The sequence below is a fragment of the Hyperolius riggenbachi genome, chromosome 6 (genome assembly GCF_040937935.1).
Source record: "Hyperolius riggenbachi isolate aHypRig1 chromosome 6, aHypRig1.pri, whole genome shotgun sequence".
NCBI lineage: Eukaryota > Metazoa > Chordata > Amphibia > Anura > Hyperoliidae > Hyperolius > Hyperolius riggenbachi.
Genome location: NC_090651.1, coordinates 309,758,549 through 309,784,956, shown reverse-complemented (window position 1 = coordinate 309,784,956; position 26,408 = coordinate 309,758,549). Strand labels below are relative to the sequence as shown.

Sequence of the window (26,408 nt, the reverse complement as noted above, 5' to 3'; positions counted from 1 at the left end):
TTTGCTAGGTATATGTGCCTTCAGTATAGCTTAGCTAGGTATATGTGCCTTCAGTATGGCTTAGTTAAGTATACGTGCCTTCAGTATAGCTTAGCTAGGTATATGTGCCTTCAGTATAGCTTAGCCAAATATATGTGCCTTCAGTTTAGCTTTGCTAGGTATATGTGCCTTCAGTATAGCTTAGTTAAGTATACGTGCCTTCAGTATAGGTTAGCTAGGTATATGTGCCTTCAGTATAGCTTTGCTAGGCATATGTGGCTTCAGTATAGGTTAGCCATGTATATGTGCCTTAAGTATAGGTTAGCTAGGTATATGTGCCTTCAATATAGCTTAACTAGGTATATGTGCCTTCAGTATAGCTTAGCTAGGTATATGTGCCTTCAATATAGCTTAGCTAGGTATATGTGCCTTCAGTATAGCTTAGCTAGATATATGTGCCTTCAGTATAGCTTAGCTAGGTATATCTCTACCTCTAAATGGCAGCTGAGTGAGGGAGCGCTTTGGCAGGCAAAGGGTCGGCAGAAGCGTGCGTGGATGTAATGTGCCCAGTGCTGCCCCCAGCCATGATGTCATAGCCGCGCCGCCACTCTCCTTCCCCGCTTTCCTATTGGCCAGCGTTCTACAGCTGCCGGCCGCAAAATGTAATGGGACGCGGCCATGAGGCTGTGATCTACCAGGCAGGCGGTCACGATCTACTGGTAGATCGCAATCCACCTATTGGGCAGCCCTGGCCTATGGTATCTTGATAGTTAAGTACATTCTATTTTTAAAAGTATTGTATCAAATTTGTTAGTAACAACCAGCTTACCCTGAGGAATGTATTGATTGTTCTGGTATGTACAAGCACTCTCAGTGGCATAACTAAAGAGCTTGGGGGCCTAGTGCGAGTTTTACATGGGGCCCCAAGCACTCTACTGATATAAAGACCCCAAAACCTAACAAGGATAGCTGCAGTGTCAGTTAAAATATCTTGTTAAGGATAATCAGTATTCAATGCACATATAGAGGTGTTCATTCTCAGCATAGCACCAATGAAAAGCCAATAAGATGGATGAAGGGTGGCCCCTAGTGGGCCCCTCTGGCCCAAGGGCCCTGGTGCAGTCTCAACCTCTGAACCCTTTATTGCTATGCCACTGAGCACTCTCTGGATCAGGAAATCAAAAGAGAATTAAAACAATGCAAGCTAGTATAATACATTAATTTATTTTCATGTTGTTGTTTACCGTTCTATTTATGCCAAGCCTATAACTTTCCTTTTTTTTTCTTCCTTTAGGGTATGTACAGTTGCTGCAGTGCTGAGGATCCAAAGTCTATAGACCAACAGCTGCCTACTTTAAACCACTGCTATCCACCACAAAGGATACCAGCCCTTTCAAATTCTGTTGTTGCTCCACCACCACCACCACCACCGTCTGCCCCTTTACCATGTTCTAATTTCTTGCCTCGGGAAAGGAGGATAGTTGAGAGGTGGCGACATGCTCGGAGTCCAAATTGTTACAAAGATATGTATACCCCAACTCGACCTGCCATTGACACCAACACTAAAGTGGCTCCTCCTCGCCATCCACATAAGAACACATTTTCTGATGGTTTCCATAGGTATTATGGACCTATAGAACCCGAAGGTCTCTCTGATCATCTAGTGGAGTCTGGACAAGCTTTTGGCAAAGACAAAAAACTTGCACCCTGTCAAATGTCACCTCCAACTCAAAGAGACTTTTTGGAAAATCCACCATCCTATTTTGCCATTGTACGAGAAAAGGATGCCCCAGAGCCACCAGGATGGCAATCAAAAATTTCAAGAGGTCTTTATGAAAACTACCAGGCAGGAAAAGAGAGAACTCCAAAGGGTACAGGTGGGGCAAGAGGTAGTCGAACCCCTGAAACAACAACAAAAAAGTTTGAGCACTTAGGAAGCAGCTACCAAAAGAGCACATGTGAAATGGAATGTGAGGTGTACAGTGGTGGAGGTCAAAATGCCAGCACAAATCGTCCAAATAAAGCCAATGTAGAGGTGTGTGATGGAACCCACTATGCTGGTCATTCAAGGTTTACATATGAAGATGAGAGAAGTTGTGGAAGAGATTGCCATCATCGCCGGGAAGAAATGGACTTGGAAAATCAGCCTCTGTTGCACAAAAAATCCAATCGTTCTCATATGTGCAGGAGCCACTCTCACCCTCTGGTCATGAATCCTAGTCAAAATAAATATGTTGATCTTTCAGATTCTGATTCAGATGTGTGTGAAAGAGAACCACCATGTGTAAAACCTGATGCAGGGCACAACTGTTGGTACTCCCCAAACTACTTCTGCACATATCCCTCTAGAGAACGGCAGACATCTTCTGCACCACGGAAGCCAATGAGGTACTGGTCAGTAGATAAGCTTGGTAAATATCGTCAACTAAGCAAAGATTATCTTCCAGCCACTTGTCATGGTTCATGCTACTGCAATAGCTTAGAAGTTCTGCAGCCTCACTGTCATAAAGAGCTTAGATACTTCAGTTGTTCAGATGAAAAGCTTGAAAGGCGATTGGACTGGGATCACTTACGTGGAGGTCACTGTTCATGCCTCCACCACCATCACCACTCTTGTGACTTAGCCCCCATACATCCCACCTCCCGTAGTTTGGAGGACCTAAGCAGATGCCATTTGAGATGTCATAGACACATCTTCTCTCCAGAATGCCAACCTAGATCAAGTCATAGTGGAAATCTTTATAAAAGAAGGGGGTCAGCACATTTCTCAAGTTTGGAGTCTGAGGTATGACTAGAAGAGCAACCAACTCACTCGAAGACCACCAATGTTTAAAGTTGGGAAACATATCTATATCTTGTAAGAAACCAAAACTTATAATAAACTCGGATACAGCGGTGAAAGACCTCCCTTTCATGTGGGCCATATTATTAGACTACAAGACTACCAGGTTTTACCAAGTAAATACTAAGGATTTTTTTCGCTACAACATTCTACTGAAGATTTGCATTAACTGGGAGATGTTTTCAAATACCTTACCCTTAACTTCTGGCTGGACCAGCGAATTGACCCATTTACAACCAAGTTGTGGAGAAAGCTCTTAACATAACGTGAAGGAGGGTTCAACCAATATCCAGAAAAAGTCATGCTGAAGGCAAATTGTCCTTCATGTCATCATTCTGTTTCCTCAATGTACTGGGGACATTGAGAGTTTGCGCATAGACATGTAAGGGGTTGAGTCAAATCAAGGACATATAATTTGTGGACACCATTTTATTAGACTTTCTTCTGCTTTTACTTTTGAGAAAATGTTAAGGGCTTATTTAAATGTTTGTAACACTTTTAAGCACACTGCAATAGATACATAAATAGTTGTGACTAGATACTATTAGTATACTTATATAATTAATTAGTCATAGTATTCCTAGATAAACTTTTCCTTTTCACTGTTATGTCTCAGCCAAGACAAGCGAAGGCCTTTGGCTGCATTGTGCTTCTTAGCTTCAGAACTGACATTTTAAATGTAAAATATCAACTATATAAAGTAAGATATGTTAGCTGTAAAAATTTTCTAATATATTTTCTTTCTGATTTTGGAGACAAAACTGTGATATATAAATATATATCTAAATATATAAACCCTAGAAGGAAAATCCAACATTTTAAATAGCCCTATGTTGCTTTGTTGTCAGCAGTTGCTGAACATATTTTAATTTAAACATCTTGTATGCAGTGTTGCACTGTTAAGTGTTAGGGTGATAATGTCTACTTTCTGAAAAGCAAGTTCCAGTTCCTGATGAATTTCAACAATTTTTTTCTGCTGCAAAACACGGTTTTGATTAGATTAAGGACTTGTATTCACTCAGTGTTGTATCATTTTAAGCCATTGGTGTTTACAGGTAGCTTCACCCTCTTTGCTAGTGGTTCTAAAACAGTGGCTCATGGAGCCATCATCTGTCTGAACACCTGCTGCGTTATACATAACCCAAAATCAGGGGCGTAACTATGCTGGACCTGGCCCCCCTGTAGAGATCTGTCAGTGGGCTCTCCCCTCTATCACGGGTGGGGGGGCAGGAGATAGGGGGTCCCGTACAGCACATTGCCATGCAGTGCATCATGGGCAGCAGAAGCCTATACATTTCCAGCTGCTGGTGTATGCGTCTCCACTACTCACTTCCTGGTAAGTTTTCAAGTGCCTTGCACTGTGTGCAGCCAGCCAACCACCATGCGGATTCAGTCTGCGCATGGTGATTGGCTTGCTGCATGCCGTGCACGGCACTTGAAAACTTACCAGGAAGTGAGTGGATGAGACACTCCCAGCAGGTGATGTATATTCTTCTGCTTTGCATACAGGACTGCCTACCGGGCCCCCTCCCAACTCCAGGCCCCCTCGCCATTGAGGTGGCAGTGGGGGAAATAGTTACGCCACTGCCCAAAAACAAGAAAGCAAGTGGTGATTTAAAAGTTGGTTGAAAAGTTTCAGTGAGGGCCCTTTTCCACTAGGTGGGTTTCAATTGGAAAAATGGAACACTCATGTTTTTCCAACCACTACAGCGCCGCAATTAACATGTAAATTGATGGTCTGTTTTTCCACTAATGTGACTCAATCTTTTTTATTGCAATCGTTAGCTTGCTGCATTTGCACTTCTATTCTTTGTATAGAAACACAGGAAAATAGCATGCAATTTTCCCCACCATTCGGCAATTCAAACCATTTTCCCCACCAAGTTTTTCTTTTCTCCCATTGGAAATCACAAGTGCAAGTATACCGCAACGCAATCACAGCAAAATCATGGTAGTGGAAATCGAATGAAGCGCTATTGCATTGTTTCCTAGTGGAAAAAGACCCTAAGTATAATCAGGTCACTTTAATCTCGCTAAGGGCGTTATGTGTCACATGACTATATTGGGCACCCTGCAGTTGCTGTACATGCCATTGGCTATTTCAAAAGTTTCTGATTTTTCATACCTAACTTGCTCAACACTACGTGGTTCCATGTTGACAGCGGCTACAGACTCCTCCTGTACACTCATACTAGAGTAGAAATATGTGATCTTATTGATATTACTTGCCTGTGTTTTTTGCCTATTCTTTTTGCTAAGGCTGCTGGAGTACTTAATATTTTCCATCCTTGCACTACAATCTTGCATTACTTTAAAAAACAACTGAGCCTGCAGAATGCATAACACTTGCACATACTTCTGGTGTAAACTCTGGTGAGTATACACCATATACCGATCTGTCTATGACCTACTACAGTAAATGTTGTGCATGTGTATGTATCATGCTTACACATGATGCACTATTTACTTGACAGAAGCAACCTACAAAACATCATTTTAGTGAGCCAATGTAATCGCCGTTGTGAGTGTGACATTAGCAAACTAATGGATACAAATAATTGTACTGAACCAAGAATACTGCAACATGACATACCACATGCTGCTGTTTTGCTAGGACTACTCTATCTCCAATTACCTTTTTAGCACTGTGACCCCCTAAGTGCCACAAAAAGCTAATCAGATGTCAGATTTTGAACAGATTTATGAGTTTTAATAGAATATTTTAAAAGAAAAGTCTGAAATTTTTCTACCTATCAAATAAAAGAGTCTATAGATATGAAGTCAAGTTAGTGATACTGATGCCAAAAGCTCCTTTCTCCATATTACCCTTATATACTCTAACCTAGTAGCTGTATGTGTGTATGTGAAAGACTAACACTAAACATGATCAATGAGATGCAAAAAAGTCTGGCTTGCATGACAATTTGATAAAAATCATATGCAGTTCAACTTTCCAGGTGGCATGATTTTTCCTGGATTTTAGGGTCTAAAAGCAGTGCAATTTTTTAGCACACTTTCAGACCCTAAAAAAAGGAAAAAATCATGCTGGTAGAGAGATCTGCAGTAGCTCAGCATTTACTCACTTTCCTGGCATCCAGCACTGCAATTCTCCCTCCGTCCTCCAGGTGGTGCTGTAACCCTATAGTGAGTTTGCAGTCTGTCATCACGACGACAAACGGCAATCTCACCGGAGTGATGCAGAGCCTAGAAAGGACAGGAGGGAAGAATGGCTACTGACTTCTGGATTCCAAGGTGAGTAAAAACACCCGCTGTGCGCTGCACTCTGCATAGAGCTCCCAGCAGCTGCCATGAGTCAGGCTTGGGATTACCGCTCTGAGCTGTGATTTTCCACCCCAAGCCTGACTTGGGGTTACCACCAGGAAGGTTGAAATTTGGAAATACAAAACTGACATGAAGTTACAGTGATTGATCCATTTCCAGGTTGCTTTAAATTTGCATGCAAGTGAAAATTATTTATATCTCATTGGCAAGCTTTGGCCTAAATCCTTGATGTCAATTATGTATGTTCTAAGATGAATGAACTAAAAGAGGGATGTACAAAAAAAACTGTTTTTATGGTTAAAACGTAAAAAAAAAAAATTGCTGATGGTATTGGTTTAACACCGTCATTCGTGACCCAGAAGTTACTCAGTTCTTGCTTAACTCCTATAAAAATTGAGCTGGAGAATGACCATCTAATGTCTGTAGGCATCTATAGAAACATTTTTAAAGTGCTATATTTGTTACGTTATCTGTTCTGTATATGTTTGTGTGATTGTGCTATGCTTAACAGAACATGTATTATTCTTTTAACATCTAACATTAATTGAGTGGATGTCTTTAGGAAACTGAATTAGGGATAGTAAAGATACTTTTTTAATACTTACCGATTGAACTAATGAGAATCTGGCTTGTACATGTAGATTTGATGAACTTCTGCTTTCATCCATCCCAGTATTAGAAACTATAAACATATAATTTTTAAGATTTTGTAGAGATAACAAACCCTACTCAAATATATCTGAAAATGCAACATATCAAATCCATCCCGTTATTAATGCAAGACAGAAAATGTGCGGCAATTTGCTCACCAGTGTGTTTTGGGGCGGACATAACCTAACCAATTAAAATTAATTTACGTTTGGGCCAACACAAGATTGTATTTTTTTGATCTACCTCCAGTAGTTATTATATGTATTTATATGGCACTGATATCCTCTGCAGTGCTTTGCAAAGTCCATAGTTGTCCCAATAACCGCCCCTCAGGGGCTCTCAAAGAATTTTGAGGGGACCAGTTGACTTATCACTATGTTCTTGAATGTGACAGGAAACCCACGCAAACACTGGAGGACAAACGTCATTCTAAGGGGGTTGATGCAACAAAAATAAACAAAAAACAGCAGTGAAATTGCCAGATTAGTTCATGGCAATTTTAGGCCACTTTTCCAGGGACAGCTAAAATGTTTGTCTATCAAGCAGTTCAGCCACCTGGCTGCTGGCCACAAACAATATTTGGCTGTAATCGCATGCAGCCGAATGGCTCCATTTGGCAGCAAAAAAACAAAAAAAAACCTTCTCATGTTGTGTCTGCTCAGATGCTACTTCATGGGGGGCACCTGTCCACTGTCTGTACTTAGCCATAGCAAGTGGCCAGCCAGAGGATGCCTTCAGCTGCCCATGGAAAAGGGGCCGTATGCATTCCTATGATAATGTGTGATACATAAGTACCGCAATGGGAGTTATTGTAGCTTCACATGCGTTACCCAGGTAATGAAGGTTGTGTTGATTGCACAACATGTGCTACGTAACTGCAATAATTTTACTGCTAGTTTGTGCATCAACTCCAATGACTTGGTCTAGATTTAGACCAGAAACTTTAGTGCTGCAGGATAAGAGTGTTATCCACGAGACATATCTACTACCCAGATTATATTTTGGGTTGAAGCTTATTTAACCAGTTAACTTCCTTCCTTCCTTTTTTGCTTGGTTTTATTTTAGTAAACATTGTCAGTGTTGCAATATACATGCAATAAGGTACAGATAGTGGCACCAGACCAACCTATTTAGTCAGGGGGCTAGTGAAGTTTTTTCCATAATCAGATGACTTTCCTTCCTCTACTTGCCAGAAGCCTTCTGCATGAAATGTATCTCCAGCAGCAATGTACAGTATATGTTGGTGATATTGCCCACCACTAACTTATACAATTTCAAAACATACAGTACTGACATGAAAGCATTTTGTAGTCCACCATCTATCTTCCCCTATGTCGTTCTAGACATTTGGGAAGCTATCGTTTGCAAGATTGTCCTGGAAAAGCTTGTTTTGTCCTTGCTCCAAATCTTATCCAGATAACATTTACATCTGTACACCTTCAAACTATCATTGTTTGACAAGATGGTCCTAGTTTTCGGACCTCAAGTGAGAGAGAGAGATGGCTTAGACAAATGAGTGTTAGTGGGTAGGGTTTGAAATGTGCTATTTTTGGCTCATAAAATTTTAACAGATATATCTATATTTGTGCTATAGTTATAAGGGATCAGCGTATAGTTTTTACAAGGTTATATGAAGAAAATGTATTAATGTAATGTTAATTAATCTAAAGGGAGTGCAGCCATTTTAACTATGTATATTTTACTGTATAACTAGATCTTAAGATGATGCAATCTCAACCCTTCTATTTCTTCTATCCACTAATAATAATCATTCTGTGACTAGATAGAGAGGGGGTGAGTTAGAGAGGAGAGAGCCATGTGAGCATTATCATGTCTTACTGGATGGCTTAGTGTGCGTACAGACATGCGACTATAGTCGTTTAAAACGATCGTTACCGACGGCATTGCCCGACGATCGTTCGTAAAAAGTGCACGAACGATCATTAAAACGACCGACCAACGAGATATGTCGTTGGTAAAGAACGATCCATTCTGCCAGATCTTTTCCAATGACCATCGTTCAAAAAGTAATGTCTGTACAACGATCGGTCGTTGATCGTTCGTTCTCAAAGCTTTGCACATGCTCAAAGTTCTTTTTGACACTTGTGTTCGAAATTAGTTTATACATCATGTTGCGCACGCAACGCTCGTTCCAAGATCGTTCGTACACCAACGATGTTCAAAGTAGCCTTTCTTCAAACGATCATCGGCCGATACCTCCTTTAACATCGTTCGTCGTTCAGAACGAACGATCGTTATCGTATGTCTGTACGTACCCTTAGTCTTTCAGACACAGGCTTTGGTTTTAAACACTGATGAATAAGACTACTATACTAGCATCATCCACTCTAGTTGCACATGTAATGCCTATGAGTAAACCAAACCAATCCCTCTGACTTTGACAATCAATCTAGTATTATGTAATCTCTTTAGGAGTATAGATATTTTATCATCCAGTCACTGGTCTGTTTCACAAGTTTTGATTCCCGTTCAAAATCCTTTAGTTAGAGTATGTCTAGAAAATGTACTTCAGTCCTAATATAAATATATATTTAATATTGAACACAGTTTGGTAATGTTTGCCACATAACTGTCATATACATATTTTTATACCACAATCATAATATAAAAAGCCCTTAGCGCTCGGGAAAATACGTAATCGGAAAGAAAATGAATTATCACTTGATCATTTAAGTGTACGTGTAGTGACTTTACGAATATTATTGCAAGCTTCCTGTGACCATCTCACTAACTGGTAACCCTGATTGGCTAGCAATGTAATCATCTTACTAACAGGTAACCCTGATTGGCTAGCAATGTGGCTATCTCATTAACAGGTGACCCTGATTGGCTAGCAATGTGGCCATCTCACTAATAGGTAAACATGATTGCCTAAAGCAATGTCACATGACAAGAATCACTAGATATATCAAGTAAAAAAGTGGATTATGAAATGCAGCTCCAATTTCCATAAGGAAAATACAATCTTTGTCAAATCATCACTATACATGCCAAGTAGTTTAAAGGACTTACAAGCCCAAAACAGTAAAAAAAGGTCTGTACCTGTATGAAGTTGGAAGGCACAGAGGACACCATCCGCGCCCTCCGTGCAGCTCCGCCGGGTCCCCACTGCTTATCCTCCCCCTGGCCGGACCCCGACCCCACAGCCCGGGTCGGGCTCTCCTGCCTCCTCAAATATGGCCACCGGAGGAGGCCGCGGCTGCGCAGTCCGCACAGACACGAGTGCGGCTGCTCAGCTCTAGGACCTCCCTCCCCGATCCATGCATACATTCAATTTGAAATCAATTTGAAATTATTTGAAATAGGCAACCAATGCAAGAGTATACTCTTTTATACCTGTAAGTAAAGAATATTTAAAATCACTGATATAGCTGCATGGAGTTACTATATTTTTAAACAGGCCCCTAAGTGTTGTTTAGATGTTTATTATTCATATCTCACCCTAGAATTAAAGGGGCACTACAGCGAAAAATTATAAAATGTAAAATATGTGCAAACATATACAAATAAGAAGTACACTTTTTCCAGCGTAAAGTGAGCCATAAATTACTTTTCTCCTATGTTGCTGTCACTTACAGTAGGCAGTAGAAATCTGACAGAAGTGACAGGTTTTGGACTAGTCCATCTCTTCATTGGGGATTCTCAGCAAGGCTTTTATTCTTTATAAAGATATTCCCTAAAAAACATTTAAACAATGATGCTGGCCAGCCTTCCTGCTCCCTACACAGTTTTTGGCAGTTGGACAGAGCAATTGCCATTCACTAAGTGCTTTTGAAAATAAATAAATCCCTGAGAATCTCCTATAAAGAGATTGACTAGTCCAAAACCTGTCACTGCTGTCAGATTTCTACAACCTACTGTAAGTGACAGCAACATAGGTGAAAAGTAATTTATGGCTAATTTTACTCTGGAAAAAGTGTATTTCATATTTGTATATGTTTGCACATATTTAACATTTTATAATTTTTCGCTGCAGTGCCCCTTTAAGAATCTGTTTATGACAAAGGCCACAATACACTAACATTATTCTGGTGATAATAAGGAAAGTGAAAACTTTCTGCACAGTCTCAGCTCTCTATGCGCTTTTTATTTAGCGCTCTGAATGTGGACATTGTCCCAATTAACTGATTTTATTGAAAGGTTAATCAGACATGTGTGTCTTTATAATATACCAGCTGTTCTATTCCAACAATTGGCATTTATACGATTACTATGAAAGGTGAAATGTCTAATAATTAGAAAGACCTGATAACAGAATTAATGAATAGTAATGTAGCAGATGCATGAAAATGCTGGCAGTGGCTCTTATGGCTTGTACTTTCCAAACAGCAAGCCTGTTCTAATGGAAAAACATATGAGCTATTGCGTTCCTGGGCTGAAAGTCAGTAGAAAAAAAAGTGATCCTGCAAACTTCACCTGTATTTATAATGAAAAGTTTGTCATTAAACGGAAAAAGTTTGCAACTATAGGCTGGGCCATATCAGACTATTAAGGAGAGAATGATAAAGTTGGTGTATGCAGGGAGCACACGGCAATTTTACTGGTATTCCAGACAGTAAGGAAGCACACATTGTGCAATTAGCGGGTAATAGACACAATGCCAGGGTACTGCACATTATACAGGTAGAGTATTGTGTGGTACCATGGCATGTTGCCTAGGTAACAAAGGCAACACTAACTGAGTAATGAGCACTACCTTACTGGTCTCAAAACTTTGCCAGTAAATAGCAGGCAATTGTTAATAAATCCAGGAAGGTTTGCAGGATCTGCTGTGCTCCCCAGTAATCCCTAATCTTGAAGAAAATTAATAAATTAAAGAGAAACCACTAACAAAAATTCAACTTGATCCCAATCAGTAGCTGATACCCCCTTTTACATGAGAAATCTGTTCCTTTTCACCAACAGACCATCAGGGGGCGCTGTAAGACTGATATTGTGGTGATACCCCTCCCACAAAGTAACCCCTCCCACAAGAAAAGTTCAAACTTTTGTTGGAAATAGCTGTTTACAACTGTTTCCAACTGCCAAAAACCATGCCGCAGCTACATCACCTGCCAGCAGTAAAATGTTCACTGGAGTTCCTCTTTAAGCCCATTGTACCAAAATGGGCGCTGCACCAGCTACTGTTGGCTACTTTATTGCCATATATAATTGAGAAGATCACAATACCTTGAACCCCTGATAATGTACAGGACAGCTTTTCGAGCACTTATACATATTGTAGCATCAACTAGGAGAGGCAAGCACCAGAGGGAGTATATTAGTAACATAGTATTAAATGTTTCTCTTATTTCAGAGTCATTTTTGAGAGAACTGTGGCCTTACCAGTCAGCAGCAGGTTCAGATTTCACGAAATTGAAATATCTGCAATTTCAATCAGAAATCAGCATTTCTGATCGGAACTCAACATCGGAAATCATTATTCTGTCAAAATCTAATACACTGCAACTCTGAAATTTTAGCCCAATCACAGAAGTCTGAAGCATTGGATCAATCAGAGAATGCAGAGTTTTCCCCCCAAAATTGGATTACCGTGGAAATTTTAGACAAATCACAAGACTGATTTTTCGATTTTCCATTTTTTTTTCTATTTTTTTTTTTTTGCATACTGTGATGCAAAAATGACAAAATACTCCTCAGAAATCAAAAAATCGGAAATGGGAAAAACATAAAATCGGAAATTGGCATTGGCAGAAATCGTAATTTCCACGAAATCGGAAATGGGCATTTCTGACCATCCCTAGTTAGCAGCTCTTTAAATACCCTAGTACTGGGGAGGGAGTGAAGTGGATACATATATAGGACCTGAGACAGGGTGAAATGTGACACAGTGAGTGTTTTTCTGTAGCAGTGATATCTGTTTCTGCTAAAATAGCAGTAGCAATTATATAATACAAGTTATAGCAACAGCACAATGGGTTATATATAGTATGCAGCAGTAGTGTAGATGTTCTTTTGACTCTAAAAAAGTTGAAAAGTATAGAAAATCAGGTTGACAGTGCTGCCCACATGCCCTTTCATGGTTCCAGTTCCAGTACTATCTGTATATGAGACCTCTTCTGAATAGATCCATATCTGTTGTTCAAAAAGCACTTGCACTAGTGGAACAGACTAAAGCCTTGTACACATGTTAGATGATTCTTAGCTGAAGTGCTGGATCAGTGCTGCTTCTGAGAATCCATTGTGTGTATACCAGCCCCCAACCCCCCTCAATGCATCCCTGAGTGATCCCCTTTGTGGATCAACTTGGCTGAATGCAGGTTGAGGGCATTGTTCTCATGCTCACCTTCCCTGCTCCATGTTGCTCTATTGTGTGGCACATTGCCAGCACTTTACCTCCCTTCCATAGCAAAAGCATCCATTGCTAAAATGGAGATTAGTTACTGAACTTTTGCCCGAGGGATCAAGTCCAGATCCCAGTGGGCAATAGAATCTGAAGGTGTGTACGCAACTTAAGCATATATAAACTGATTAACCTCCCCGGCGTTCTATTGAGATCGCCAGGGAGGCTGCGGGAGGGTTTTTTTTTTAATTAAAAAAAAACTATTTCATGCAGCCAACTGAAAGTTGGCTGCATGAAAGCCCACTAGAGGGCGCTCCGGAGGCGTTCTTCCGATCGCCTCCGGCGCCCATAATAAACAAGGAAGGCCGCAATGAGCGGCCTTCCTTGTTTTGCTTAGATCGTCGCCATGGCGACGAGCGGAGTGACGTCATGGACATCAGCCGACGTCCTGACGTCAGCCGCCTCCGATCCAGCCCTTAGCGCTGGCCGGAACTTTTTGTTCCGGCTGCGCAGGGCTCAGGCGGCTAGGGGGGCCCTCTTTCGCCGCTGCTCGCGGCGAATCGCCGCAGAGCGGCGGCGATCAGGCAGCACACGCGGCTGGCAAAGTGCCGGCTGCGTGTGCTGCACTTTATTTGAAGAAAATCCGCCCAGCAGGGCCTGAGCGGCAGCCTCCGGCGGTGATGGACGAGCTGAGCTCGTCCATACCGCTCAGGAGGTTAATAAAAAAAACCTCAAAGATGTTATTATGATCCTGTGTCATGGACATGGCACAAAATCCAACAAGTTTTGGTTTGTCTGGAAAGTCATGAAACCTAGAACCAAACAAAAAAAAATTAGGTTTAGAGGAAATGTATGGTTTTATTACTCCTATATTATGGCATGCATTTTTATATTTAAATTTATAATACAGTTTGATTTGTTTTTAGTGCTTCTAGTAGGGTCATATGGAACATTATAATCATTTTTTTATGCTTTCTTGGACTTTTTTTGAGTTTCCACCTATTGATTTGATTGGTAAATTTTGTAAGCAAAGAAGCCATTCTCATTATGTCTAAAGTAAACAAGTCTCTAGCATTACAAGTCAAGTTTTCTTACTTGGTGATAAGGAAGCTTAATGTTTGGCAATCAGCATGGAATTATTTATCTTTGCTATAAGCTATAAGCAGAAAAGGTATATTTTTAGATACAAAACTGCCTTTCAGTCCAAAAGTTAGAAGTGTATAAATGTATCAGATTTCCTTATTAATCAGTCTATAATCAGGTACATTTTTTGTTCTAAGTCTAAAAATAAATAAAGGAACATTTAAAAAGGAAAAAAATCACTTTACCTACCTTATTAACTGGCTTTTAAAATAAAATAGTGTTCTACTTTGTACAGTAAGTGAATGCTTAATCTGATTAATCATGCAGCATTAGCAGTAATGCTTTGAATTCAGACTAATGCCACATCTCTTTTATACCATTACAATGAAAGGGATTTACAAAAGTGGGAGAGCAGTAGAGACAAAAAATTGTTGAAGTACATAAGGAGATGGAGTAAATTTTATAAAACAGGGTCATGCCCTTATTTAACATTTTCTCCTGAGTTTTCTCCTAGGAGATAATTTTTCATCTTATCTTTAACCATTTGAGGACCACAGGCTTACACCCCCCTAGCGACCAGGCCTTTTTTTTTACAATTCAGGCCACTGCAGCTTTAACCACTTGCTGCAGGGCCGAACAACTAAGCGCACAAATGAATCTTGGCCTGTTTTCTTGCCACCAACAGAGCTTTCTAGTTTTGGCATCTAATTGCTGCTGCAACGTGTTTTTTTTTTTTATTTATATGTTTTTTTAAATAAAATGTGTTATATTTTTAATATATTTATCTTACCCCTGCCTCCCCTTCCCACCCCTGAGATCCAATCAGCTTGATCCCTCTCAAAGGCATTAGCCTACGAGAGGGATGACTTTGTGTGCCCCTCCCCATACAGCGCTGCAGTAGATCGCAGCGCTGTACAAGTGATCACCGTCTTTTTTTTTTTTTTTCAGCCTGCCAGCCATGATTGCAGGTTGTTTATGGAGCTCCGCTCCCTAGGTGAGCGGGGATTCACATGCGATCCCCTGCAATCTCCGCCCAAAGGACTTGACGCCGATCTGTGTTAGGTGGTCCTGGGGGTGCCACCTTCCCGACACCTATCGACGTTAGGCGGTCAGGAAGGGGTTTAAGATAACTTTTTGCGATTGAAAAAGTAGCAAAAATTTGGTGAAAAAAGTAATGTCAAACTTATTTTGAATGCTTTCTTGCTTCCTGATGGATTAAAGGGTATTTTATTGACAAGGTGTGAAAATATCACCTAGGAGTAACCTTGGGGAAATAGTGAATCAAATAGGGGCCAATGAGTTGGACAAAATGTTAGTAAATTAGTGTTAAGTGCAGCATCCACTTTGGGAACTTACTTTTAATAAATCCAAACCCTTCTGAATGTATTAAAAATAAACTCTTCCTGCGTGCAAGTGGCTGTAAGAATATAAACTTAATAATTCTTACCATATTCTTAGATGATGCAAATTTCTAATTCTTAAAAACAGATATTTAAAAAAAATTCTAACCCAGGTCACTCAGTCACTTAGGTCTCTTTTCCATGAGCAGCTGAAGTCACTGTGTGTCAGCTGCACTCGTCCACTGGCCAGGTGCTTGCTAGTGCTAAATTTCTGCTTTTCCCACTGGAAATTGATATTTCCGATCAGAAATTGGAAATCGGAGAAATATCACATTACCGCAACTCTGCATTTTCTGATTGGTCCAGTGTTCCGAGTTCTGTGACTGGGCTAAAATTACAGAGTCAGCTCAGAAGTATTTGGCACATGGCCAGTCGGAGAATGCCAAAAATGACCAAAAAAAAGACTACTCAGAAATTGGAAATTTGCTGACTCAGCAATCGGCATTAGCAGAATTCGGAATAAAAAATAGTAATTTCCGACCATCCCTAGTGCTTGGCCCAGGGGGTGTATAGGCAGCCCCTTCATGTAGTTGCATTTGAGCATGGCTCAAGATTAGACTTTTTTGGCAGCTGGGTAATGCTGCGACGTGTCAAATGTGACACACACAGTGTTACCGAAAGCTGCCATTCAGCTGCATGTAAATACAGCCGAATGGTGCTTGTGGCCTGCCAGCATGGCAGCTGAGCTGCTCAACAAACAAGCCGTTCATGGAAAAGAAGTCTAATTCTGTCCTATATTTTCCAACATTACTAAAGCAGTGTCAGTGACACGTCCTGTCAGCACGCCCCATCTGCAATATCCAGCTGTAAAACAGAGCATCACATTTTGGTTTACTAAGAAAAAAAACACCTTAAATGTAGAAGACTACAAATGGCATTTAGCAAGAAATTACATGCAAATTAAACAGATATTTGAAACCGTTCAGAAGCTGCCTAGAATATTTCAAAAACCTTTCTGAAAATTAGTCACACTGCTTGAAGTGATATGTCAAGGATGATGTTATTACTATTACCGTATGATAATTTAAAATGTCATCCATGTTTCTGATATCTTTTTAAAACTGTGATTCAGACAAGGGTCACCAAGCAGTGTATGTCAGTCTGCAGTCTAGACTAACCACTAGTTTTCCACAAATAGCAAGAAACAAGACACGGCTATCAATGTATTAAAGTATGAAATGATACCCGACCTTATTAAAAGTGTCATGTTAACAACATTTAATGCATGGTGGAACATAGCAATGCATAGCGCTAAATGTTGTTGTCATAAAAACAATTGTACAGCACTCCTTGTAAAATTACTTGACTAAGCTGAAAGCTTTCTCATGCAGCATTAATAACTTTATCTAGTACTTCAGTCAAGACATGGCTATCTCTTCCTTGGTGTTGCCTGTTCGCTGCCTGTCAACATTACTGGTGCCATCCTCATCATCATTTATAGATAACATGCTTAACACAGTATATATAAACAATTGGCCTTTTTATCTATTCCCTACTTTCAGAAGCTCAGTTCACTGCCAGAAAAGCTGTAATTCCATATCAACGAAGGAGGCTATAGTCCGACTGGGTGTCACCTGGAGCATAACTGAGCTTCTTTTGAAATCCAGAAAACCCAGAGCTCCAAGAACAAGAGCTGTGTTCTCCCCAGACTCTTTTAGCCGGGTGCTCCACCCAACTAATTTTGCTGAGCACCCGGCTGTCATCAACTCGACTCCTCATCATCCTTCTATGCTGTAAGCATTGTTGCACCACCCTTGCAAAAGTAGCCCCACCCGGCAACTTTATCATGCCGCCCGGGTGGAACAATTTCTGAGAGAAACACTGAAGAGAGACTAGAACTTGCACACTAGACACAACATTTGTAATGTAACCATTTTAATGGTATAATATATCAATAACATCAAACACCAAAGATGACGACCCAATAAAAAAAAAAAAATATATATATATATATATATATATATATATATATATATATATATATATATATATATATATATATATATATATATATATTCAAACTACTCAACAAGGTGGGATTTGGTGTGGGTATGGTGAATTTTCCTTGTTGAGTACATATTACAAATAGGCCTTTGACTCTTGTAATGTTAGAGACTTCTTCAGTAAAGAGATACTCTCTCTTGCTCACAAAAGACACTAAGTCAAGTTTTTTTAGAATTTTTTTTCATGTATCTAAGTTAGGGTATATCATGCTTGTATATACAAACATGCTTAAACACTAAACATTCCTTCAGGGGGACCAGTTCAGTCTGGGATCTGCATAGACCTCACACATTTTATCACATTCTTATGGTCTTCTGCACATGTAGTGCAGCCCGTTTAGTTTGTGCACTAAAATATTGTCAGTGTTCTATGTCATTATTAAAACTCTTCCACTTGAACTTGCCCAGAGAAAGTTATGATGTTCTCTGTGAAAATCAGTAGGTGAGTAGAGGAGACAGATCTTCGAATAATGGGATGAAATTGAAAAATTATGAGACATGATAGACAAGCGAGTATATTAATAAGACCTGTTAAGTGTAGGTCTTCAACAGTCTCAATGGCCTGACATCACTCTTGTAAGAAATAACAACATATGTGTCAAAATCTACACAAGACGAATAGGGTCATTATCAAACTTGCGGAAGTTTGAAATCTCAAGCTTCTAATTCTGGTAAATATTCTTCTTCCATTGTTTTCCTTTACCACGAACGAACACAATGCAAGTTCATCCATTCTTCCCTTTTGAAGTAACATTGGAGCAACTTAAAGCGATCTCAAGCCGAAGCTCAAAGGCAAAATAAGATATTAACCTGAAGAGAGGGAAGTCTCAGGATCCTATTGAGGCTTCCCTTGGTGTCCGATGTTTCCCGCTGCTGAGCGGGGATCACCTCCACATTGGGGCCGCATCTTCCAAATTACCAGCATGACTGGAGCATGTGACACTGTCTTACTGTGCATGCGTGGGCGTGCTCACATGGTTACTGCACAGCCATGCTGAAGAATGAGAAGGTGAACAGCCCCGATATGCAAGGCCTTGTCGCTCTTCTTCTGGGGGGCCAGTGCCACACTCAGCAACAGGGGACATCAGAGCACTGAAGGATTCTGAGGCTTCCCTCTATTTAGATAAGGATTTTATTTTGTACTTAAGCTTCGGCTTGGGTACACGTTAAGGCTAGGGATATAGCCAGCTAGTACAGCGTAAGCTAAGCATGTCCCTGATGGTGTGGTATAAACAAAACATGTCACCAGGACTATCCCTGGCCAAAAGCTATGCCGGTTAGTGGAGGCATCAGGGGCCAGTTATTACTGCAAATGAGCAAGTAAACAGGGAGTTGATCTCTGTCAATATCAATCTGAATGGTTTATTTTTGAGTCGGCAATACCACTTTGTTGAATGGTCCGTTAAACTCCTCAGACAGCTCTTGCACGCGTGCATTTTTAAAACCTTGTCTTTAAAAGGAATTGGAGTCTTGAACTTTCATTTCCTGCTAAACAGAGTTTTACTTGTTTGGAAATTAGCAAATTTTATGACGGACAAAGTTTAACTCACCCGTAGAACGGTTATGCTTTGTAAAAGACTCAACACAGCAGCCTTCTGGTATAAAACATATATATTTGTGGAAATGTGTCTGTATTCAAAGACAAGCTTTTTTTGCTCATGTTCTATGCTGTTTCAGTCTATGTTCTACTGTAACATTCATATTCTGTTGCTGCTAGGCCCTCTGTCTATCTGCAGGAATTTAAGTAGGAATCTAAACTTGTTTTATAAAAAAAAATGTAAAACTGGCTACAGTATGGTATTACATATACAAGATATCCCCAGCCTTCTTTTATTAAGTTTCATTTTTTATGTATTTAAACCAGGCTGCATAACTGATGCTATGTATAATCATTTAATATGTTTTAACAAGACATGCATTACTGTGAACTGAGTGTCACATCAATTTTTTACCCAAGGTGCCAACTCTACACATCTGTGGATGTTTGCTCATATTGCCATGAAAATGCTCAGGAACTTCTTGAACTCTTTTAGTTTTTCATGTATTTTTTTTTTTTGTAAAGAACTCTTTGTGTGTTGCCATGAAGAACGCGATGGGATGTAATGGTATTGCTGTAAATTTTGTCAAGGGCAAAACAGACTTGCTTTTCAAATGTGCCTCAATAATGATGGAGAGAAGCAACCCGATTGGTTGTCATTGCATTCCTCTTTCCCCAATCTTCACTTTAATTTGTAGGAACTTTCTGTCTCGTGTAACTTAAGACATGTCGATGTGTTGTGGATGTATAATTAACACTTTGTGCTTATTAATGTTACTTGTTAATATATGTTGGCTACGTTTTTGTTGGAAACTGCGAGAATGATTAAGAAAAACCAAAAGTGTTAATTGTGGCATGGCATTTGCCATTATGCTTCAGAACATACGTAAAAAAGGAACATAAGAGGAATAAAGCCTTAAAGTGGACCTGTTTTAGTAGCTGAGAAAACATTTTTCATTGACTAGTGTTTTGCAGTAAAGAAAGAAAATATTTACAGCGTTCCATCCCAAGCCACACATGATCTGGTACTGAGTCTTACCTACTAACTATTATGGACCTTCTTTTTGTATAGAATAAGACAGTAAAATATATACTCAATTTCCACAATAGCCATAGTAAAAGAAGGCACCTTAGAAACCAAAAGGGAAGTTGATAACCTAATCACCTGGCACCTCTTTCTTATGAATACCAGGCATGGGATCCTGTAAACCACTGATGTCACCAAATCCTAATCTGAGACAGGCTGCAGCCACTTTATCATTAAACAAACCATAGCTACTCAACTAGTTAAATGTGCGTTTAAAGGGAAACTCTACTTTTGTTGAGGAAAACAAAATACATTTAGTTCAGCAATGATTAATGGCATATCTTAGTTCAGCTTGCTTACTTCATTTGTATGTTCATTAAAAACACAGCAATTGCATAATGTGTCTAATTTGTATCAGCATTTACTACCAGTCATGATTAATAACAGTCCTGTGAAGCCAATTTCTCATACTACAAGGTGGGAGTTTATGGGCAATCAGTGCTCCAGTGTACTGTTGTCATGTTTGCATAGAAATAAAGTTTGAGCTTGCTCTCAGTTCTGTAAATTGTGAACAGGGTATAGACTGAAATAGAAAGATAAATATTATGATATAAATATAAACTACAAAAAATAATTGTTTTGCACCAGTGTGGGACTAAAGAAGTTCTATGACGAAAATAGAATTTCCCTTTAAAGATTAGGCTTGGATCTACAAGCTAGGAAGGCTGATGGAATTTGAAGAACAAAAAGTGAGTCTTAAAATTGTCAAAGCGTCCAGTCTTGAGTATTTTCTGATTCCATTTTTTTACATTTGTTTTCAGTTTTAACAGGGTTTAAATTAACCCTTAAAATGATAATTTTAATATTTAACTATTGCGTTTAATAGTTTTACAGGTCAATTTTAATGAATGACACAAAAGGATTGTGCTGTATTATTGATATAATATTCTTAATTATGATAGACTTTTATATTATAAGGTGGCCAAATTAATGTTTCAGGGATATTACAATTGTAAACACATTCAAAGTGGTATTATGTTAGATACGTTCATTTGCAACACGAGTTCCGTGTGAAGAATGGAAATAATGAAGTCTTTTATGCCACATAAGCATGGTATTGAGATCACAAGAAGAAAAGAACTGAGCCAATCAAAGCCAACAACAGTGGATTAATTATCTAGCAAAGGGTTAATGAACTAGTAGCTACAGACTTTGATTGCCTCAGTCAATGGAGATTTAAATGTTAGATTATTTTTTTCTTATTACTAAATTTAGAAAGCCTAATATTTATACAGCTAACTCTAGCAAATACTGAAATTCAAAGGCAAATTCCCAGGTGATTTGATGACTTCATATGGTACAGTCAAAGTATGGCAGATGCAACCTCCATACCCTAAAATCAGTACTGATCAATTGCTCTGTTCTGCATACAGTATATCTGCCAGCCATCTGATCTATGTATGTTCACCTTTATTTCTGAAAGGAAAATAAATTAAAATATCAAATAGTTGTGTGGCTATGGTCATTTTTTTTTAGTATACAACGTTGTACATTAGCACTGGAGCCACATTTGGAACATTGATTATAATGACAAGATATGTATACACACACACACACACATACACACACACACACACACACACACACACCGCACACACCATACACCACACACACACACACACACACACACACACACACACACACACACACACACACACACACACACACACACACACACACACACACACACACACACACACACACACACACACACACACACACACACACACACACACACTTCTGTTCAAAATTTGGGGTTACTTAGATTCTTGTTCCCCATGAAACCACATCCAACATTCTTTAAGTTAATCAAACTTTTAATGAGTCTGAAGATGAAATATTGTGTGATTCAGCAAGATTAAAATGACTCTTATCAATTGCCATTGTGCTATCCACTGAGTATGGTATGGCATTGCAAAATGGAGCAATCTTCCTTCTTCAAGATTTTGTAGGTGGTGTCAAGTACTCCTCCTCAAGTCCTCCAGCATCTTTTCATTTGGCTGCACATCACAAATGTACTTCTTTGGGATTCAAACACTTCATACTTAGCTTTGTCTGTCAATAACACTTTTTTTTCAAATTATTCTCTCTCTGCCAAGTGACAAAGTCTTTTTGGTCCATCTAAATTTTTTCATTTTATTGGCCATTCTGAGAGAGGCATTTTGTTTGCATCTCTGCCTAGATGGCCACAGTCACTTCTTCACTGAGACATTTGTTTTGCAGGTACTATTTAAAGGATATCTGAGCTGAAAGATTCAAGTTAAGCTTTACTTACCTAGGACTTCTTTAAGCCCCTAGAATTTTGTGTGGTCTAGCACTGCCATTTCGCTGCTCTCCAGTGTGCCATTAGCCCCTCCAAAAAATCCCGGACCATAGCTGTGGTTGCAGGCTTCTGCCCATACACGGGTATACCTGCGTGCCTCTCTCAATCATGCTCCCATGGCCGGGAGCATTCTGGGCTTGCTCAGCTCACAAAGACTTAAACTGCACAAACACAGAACACTCCTGGACCTGAGGGCACAATCGAGAGAGGCTCGCAGACATGCATGTGCAGAAGCCAAGGACCACAGCTGTGGTCAGGGATCTTTCAGAGGGGCTAGTGGCACAATGGAGGGCAGCAGAACTGCAGTGCTGGACCAGAGACTCTTCTAGGTACTGGAAAAAGCGCCAGGTAAGTAAAGTTTAACTTTTTTCTTTCAGCTCGGATGTCCTTTAAGGATGGTGCCAGCTAAGGTATCTGCTTTTCAAATTACAGACTCTACTGTATTTATCCTTGTTCTCTATTGAGCACCGGGGCCTCCTGCTCCTCTTTCTGTCATGGTTAGATACATTTTCACTGTTCTGCGAAGAGAGTAGTCCATTATGTTATTGTCTTCATTAAAAAAACAAAATATGGAAATTCCTAAGTAACCCCAAATATTTTAACAGTAAATTTCAGCAGATTAAGAAATGATACAGAAATGAAGAACAGGAATGGTTTAGTTTACTGGCAATTTGGCAAAGTCTTGCACTGATGCAGAAAATAAAATGCTCTGTGTTTTTAGTCTCCTGATCATCTATGTTCTTCGTGAGACCTGAAAACTACTTTACAGTCCAGTTTTCACAGGGTTAATTCATATTTTTTTCTGTACGGTTATAAAACATGAGAATATGAATAAATTGAATACTTAATTTGCAGCTTGTGTGCATGGGCATTTGCACTGTGTTAAACCGTCATCAATTGGTTTCTAGCACAATTTACTGTAGCTTGAATGAACCAAAAATGGTCACCATCTTGTTTGGGCTAAAGTACACAGACCTTTGACTTGAGTTTGGCATCAGTTTGTCTACAGTACATCAAAACATCAACTGCAGGTTGACTGGAGAAAAATGGCAGTTGAATAGTATGTCAACAGTTGAAGTTGACCTCTTGTTGACCCAAGTCTTCAATTCAGCTGGGGATAGCTGGGATACGAACTAACACCAACTTGAATGTAAACTAAAAGTACATAGCTCTTGATCTTTTTTGTGACTACGCAAACTTGGACATTAAGGCTACTTTCATTTTCAAAGTTAAATCACTAAGCATTATCCTTTAGCTGACTATGAAGCCAGTAAATAGCATTTATGGTATTTACAGAATTAAGTGAATTCTTGCGTTAGTTGGCTCCAAACAGTAATTCCAGAGAAGCACAATAATGCAATCACTCTAGTAGTGCTTGATGTCGTTTTTACACTGTAGAAATCCCCATTGATGCTCCTGTCCCTAAAATAGACGTTTGCTGAGATGACAGAATACGTCCTCAAACTGTTTTTCAGATTACCAAGGCAACAAGGCCATGGGGGAGGTATATATGCAGCACAAATGCCCATATGCACTAAGTAGATGCATCTGAACTGGCAGAAATAAAAAAAAATCATAATCAATGTATGTTTAGCTTCTTTATGGTTTATATGATGACTATACTATTGTGGATTAAACTGTTGGACTTTCCTTTGAATTTGCCAAATCTCAATCTACCAAGATGTTTTTAAGTGATCTAGAATTGCAATAGGACAACGAGCTGAGCGGAGACATTCAGGTCAGCTATGATACTGACGTCTAGCAATACCATGGAACTGACTGCAGTGGCATTTTACTTTAGTTATGTAATTAATGGGAAAGAGAGGGACACTTTTTAAAGAAAAAAGTCATAGATAATAAATGGATCAATAAAAGCACTCTAAACAAATCCTTGTGTCTGGTGTTATTTGTTTTTCCAACAGCTGCCTGGATACTGGTGATTGATAAATGATACAGTAAAATAGTAGACATGATGCCATTAGCAACTTTTTCATGTTGTGCTTGAATCATTGTCTGCTAGAAAAACTCAGGTGATTGTATTTTATTCAGTGTTCGGATGGGTTTTACAAATGCTGTAGTAAGATTACATTGTGCTCCTGATGTTCTTACTACCATTTGCATTACTTGGAAAGAACTTGGATGATGATAGTTTGTTGTCAGCAGCTGTATATTTTTAGTACATGGGGTTTATTTAAAGAGGAACTTTGTTAAGTATAACTTAATTAATAACATTGCTTATTTTAACAATATTCATTTATAAAATTTTAGCCAGTGCCTCCCCATGATGAAATCTTCCCTCACCCTGATTTACAATCTTAAATTTATCACAGATGGTGTCATCTTTACTGTTGGCAAGGTGAATTGCCAAATGTTTGTTTTTTTTGTGAAGAGAGCAAGAACAACGCCAGGGTCCATATGCAATTCACTTTTTCACCTACGTTTTCTCCTATGAGATAATTTTTCATCTTCTATTTAAAGGGACTTACAGCTTAAAAAAGTAAAAAGATTTATACATACCTGGGGCTTCCTCTAGCCCCATCCGCTCGGATCGCTCCCACGCCACCCTGCTCCACTGCCCGCAATTACGGGAACCAGGTCTCGTCACTTACATCAGGAGGAGCCAGTCTATGCAGGAGGAGTGCACTGTTTGCGTATCTTTCCAGGAGAGATAAGTAGAGGGTGATCTTCTCCTGCGTAGACTGGCTCCGCCTGATGTAAGTGACGGGACCTGATTCTTGAAGCTGAGGATGATGGCTTGGGAGCGATCCGAGCGGATGGGGCTGGAGGAAGGCCCAGGTATATATAAATTTACTTTTTTTCAGCTCTGGTAAACTTGAAAATATTTTGTCAGCACTTTGCGATTGAAAAAGTACCAAAAAGTAGGTGAAAATGTGCTATCAAAATTATTTTGAGTATTTTTTGCTTGCTGGTGGTTTAAAAGACATTTTATAAGTTATGAAAATATATCCCGGGAGAAAACTCAGATGAAAAGTGTAATTGCATATGGGCCCAGGCCTCCCAGAATGCTTTTGGGCAGAAGGCTGTGGGACATCATAGCCTAGGCAAAACACCGCCGGGAGGGTTGGGTTACATACCAATATACAGCAATATATAGATATAGGAAGTGTTTCTGATACTGAAACTAGGATAATTATCATAAAAATGGTTGTCCTGAATAATGCATTACATTCTACTATTTGTCATTGTCTTTTGTGTGCATGCATAAGCACATATGCAGCAGCCTCAAATGTGGAAATTATTATCTTTCTAATGGGACTGCAGCAGTACCACAATGTTTTTCAATAATAATTTAACTTTTAATTAAAGGGATACTGTAGGGGGGTCAGGGGAAAATGAGTTGAAGTTATTCGGGGCTTCTAATGGTCCCCCTCAACCATCCTGTGCCTGCGCTGCCACTCCCCAATGTAGTGGCCCCGCCTCTGGTTCACTTCTGGAATTTCAGACTTTAAAGTCTGAAAACCACTGTGCCTGCGTTGCCGTGTCCTCACTCCCGCTGATGTCACCAGGAGCGTACTGCGCAGGCCCAGTATGGTCTGTGCCTGCGTCGTACGCTCTGGGTGACATCAGGGGGAGCGAGTACATGGCATTGCAGGCGCCGCGGTTTTCAGACTTTAAAGTCTGAAATTCCAGCAGTGAACCGGAGGTTGGGCCGGAGCATCAGTGAGTGGCTGCGCGGGCACAGGATGTCTGTGGGGGACCATTAGAAGCCCCGGGTAAGTTCAACTCATTTTCCCCCACCCTCCTACAGTTTCCCTTTAATGATGATTACATTAAGGCCTTGACACTATAACAAAGGATGAGTAAACCGGACAGTGAGGGGTTCCCATTCTCAACACTTTGCCATCCATGCAGGTTGGGACAGCCACAATTTGGAGCTGGGAGAGTAATGGGCTCTG

The 26,408-nt window shown here is 39.8% G+C and overlaps 1 protein-coding gene across 4 annotated transcripts in view; it reads left to right on the top strand.

Annotated features, from left to right (window-relative positions):
• The window catches only part of GRIN2D (glutamate ionotropic receptor NMDA type subunit 2D), a 982,184-nt gene extending 979,141 nt beyond the window's left edge, over positions 1 to 3,043 (top strand). For all 4 annotated transcript variants that reach the window (XM_068241305.1, XM_068241308.1, XM_068241304.1 and 1 more), the window contains one exon: positions 1,274 to 3,043. In XM_068241305.1, coding sequence (XP_068097406.1) covers positions 1,274 to 2,770 — 1,497 coding nt within the window. In that variant the 3' untranslated portion in view covers positions 2,771 to 3,043. The remainder of the gene's footprint in view (positions 1 to 1,273) is intronic.
• Positions 3,044 to 26,408: the final 23,365 nt, after the last annotated feature.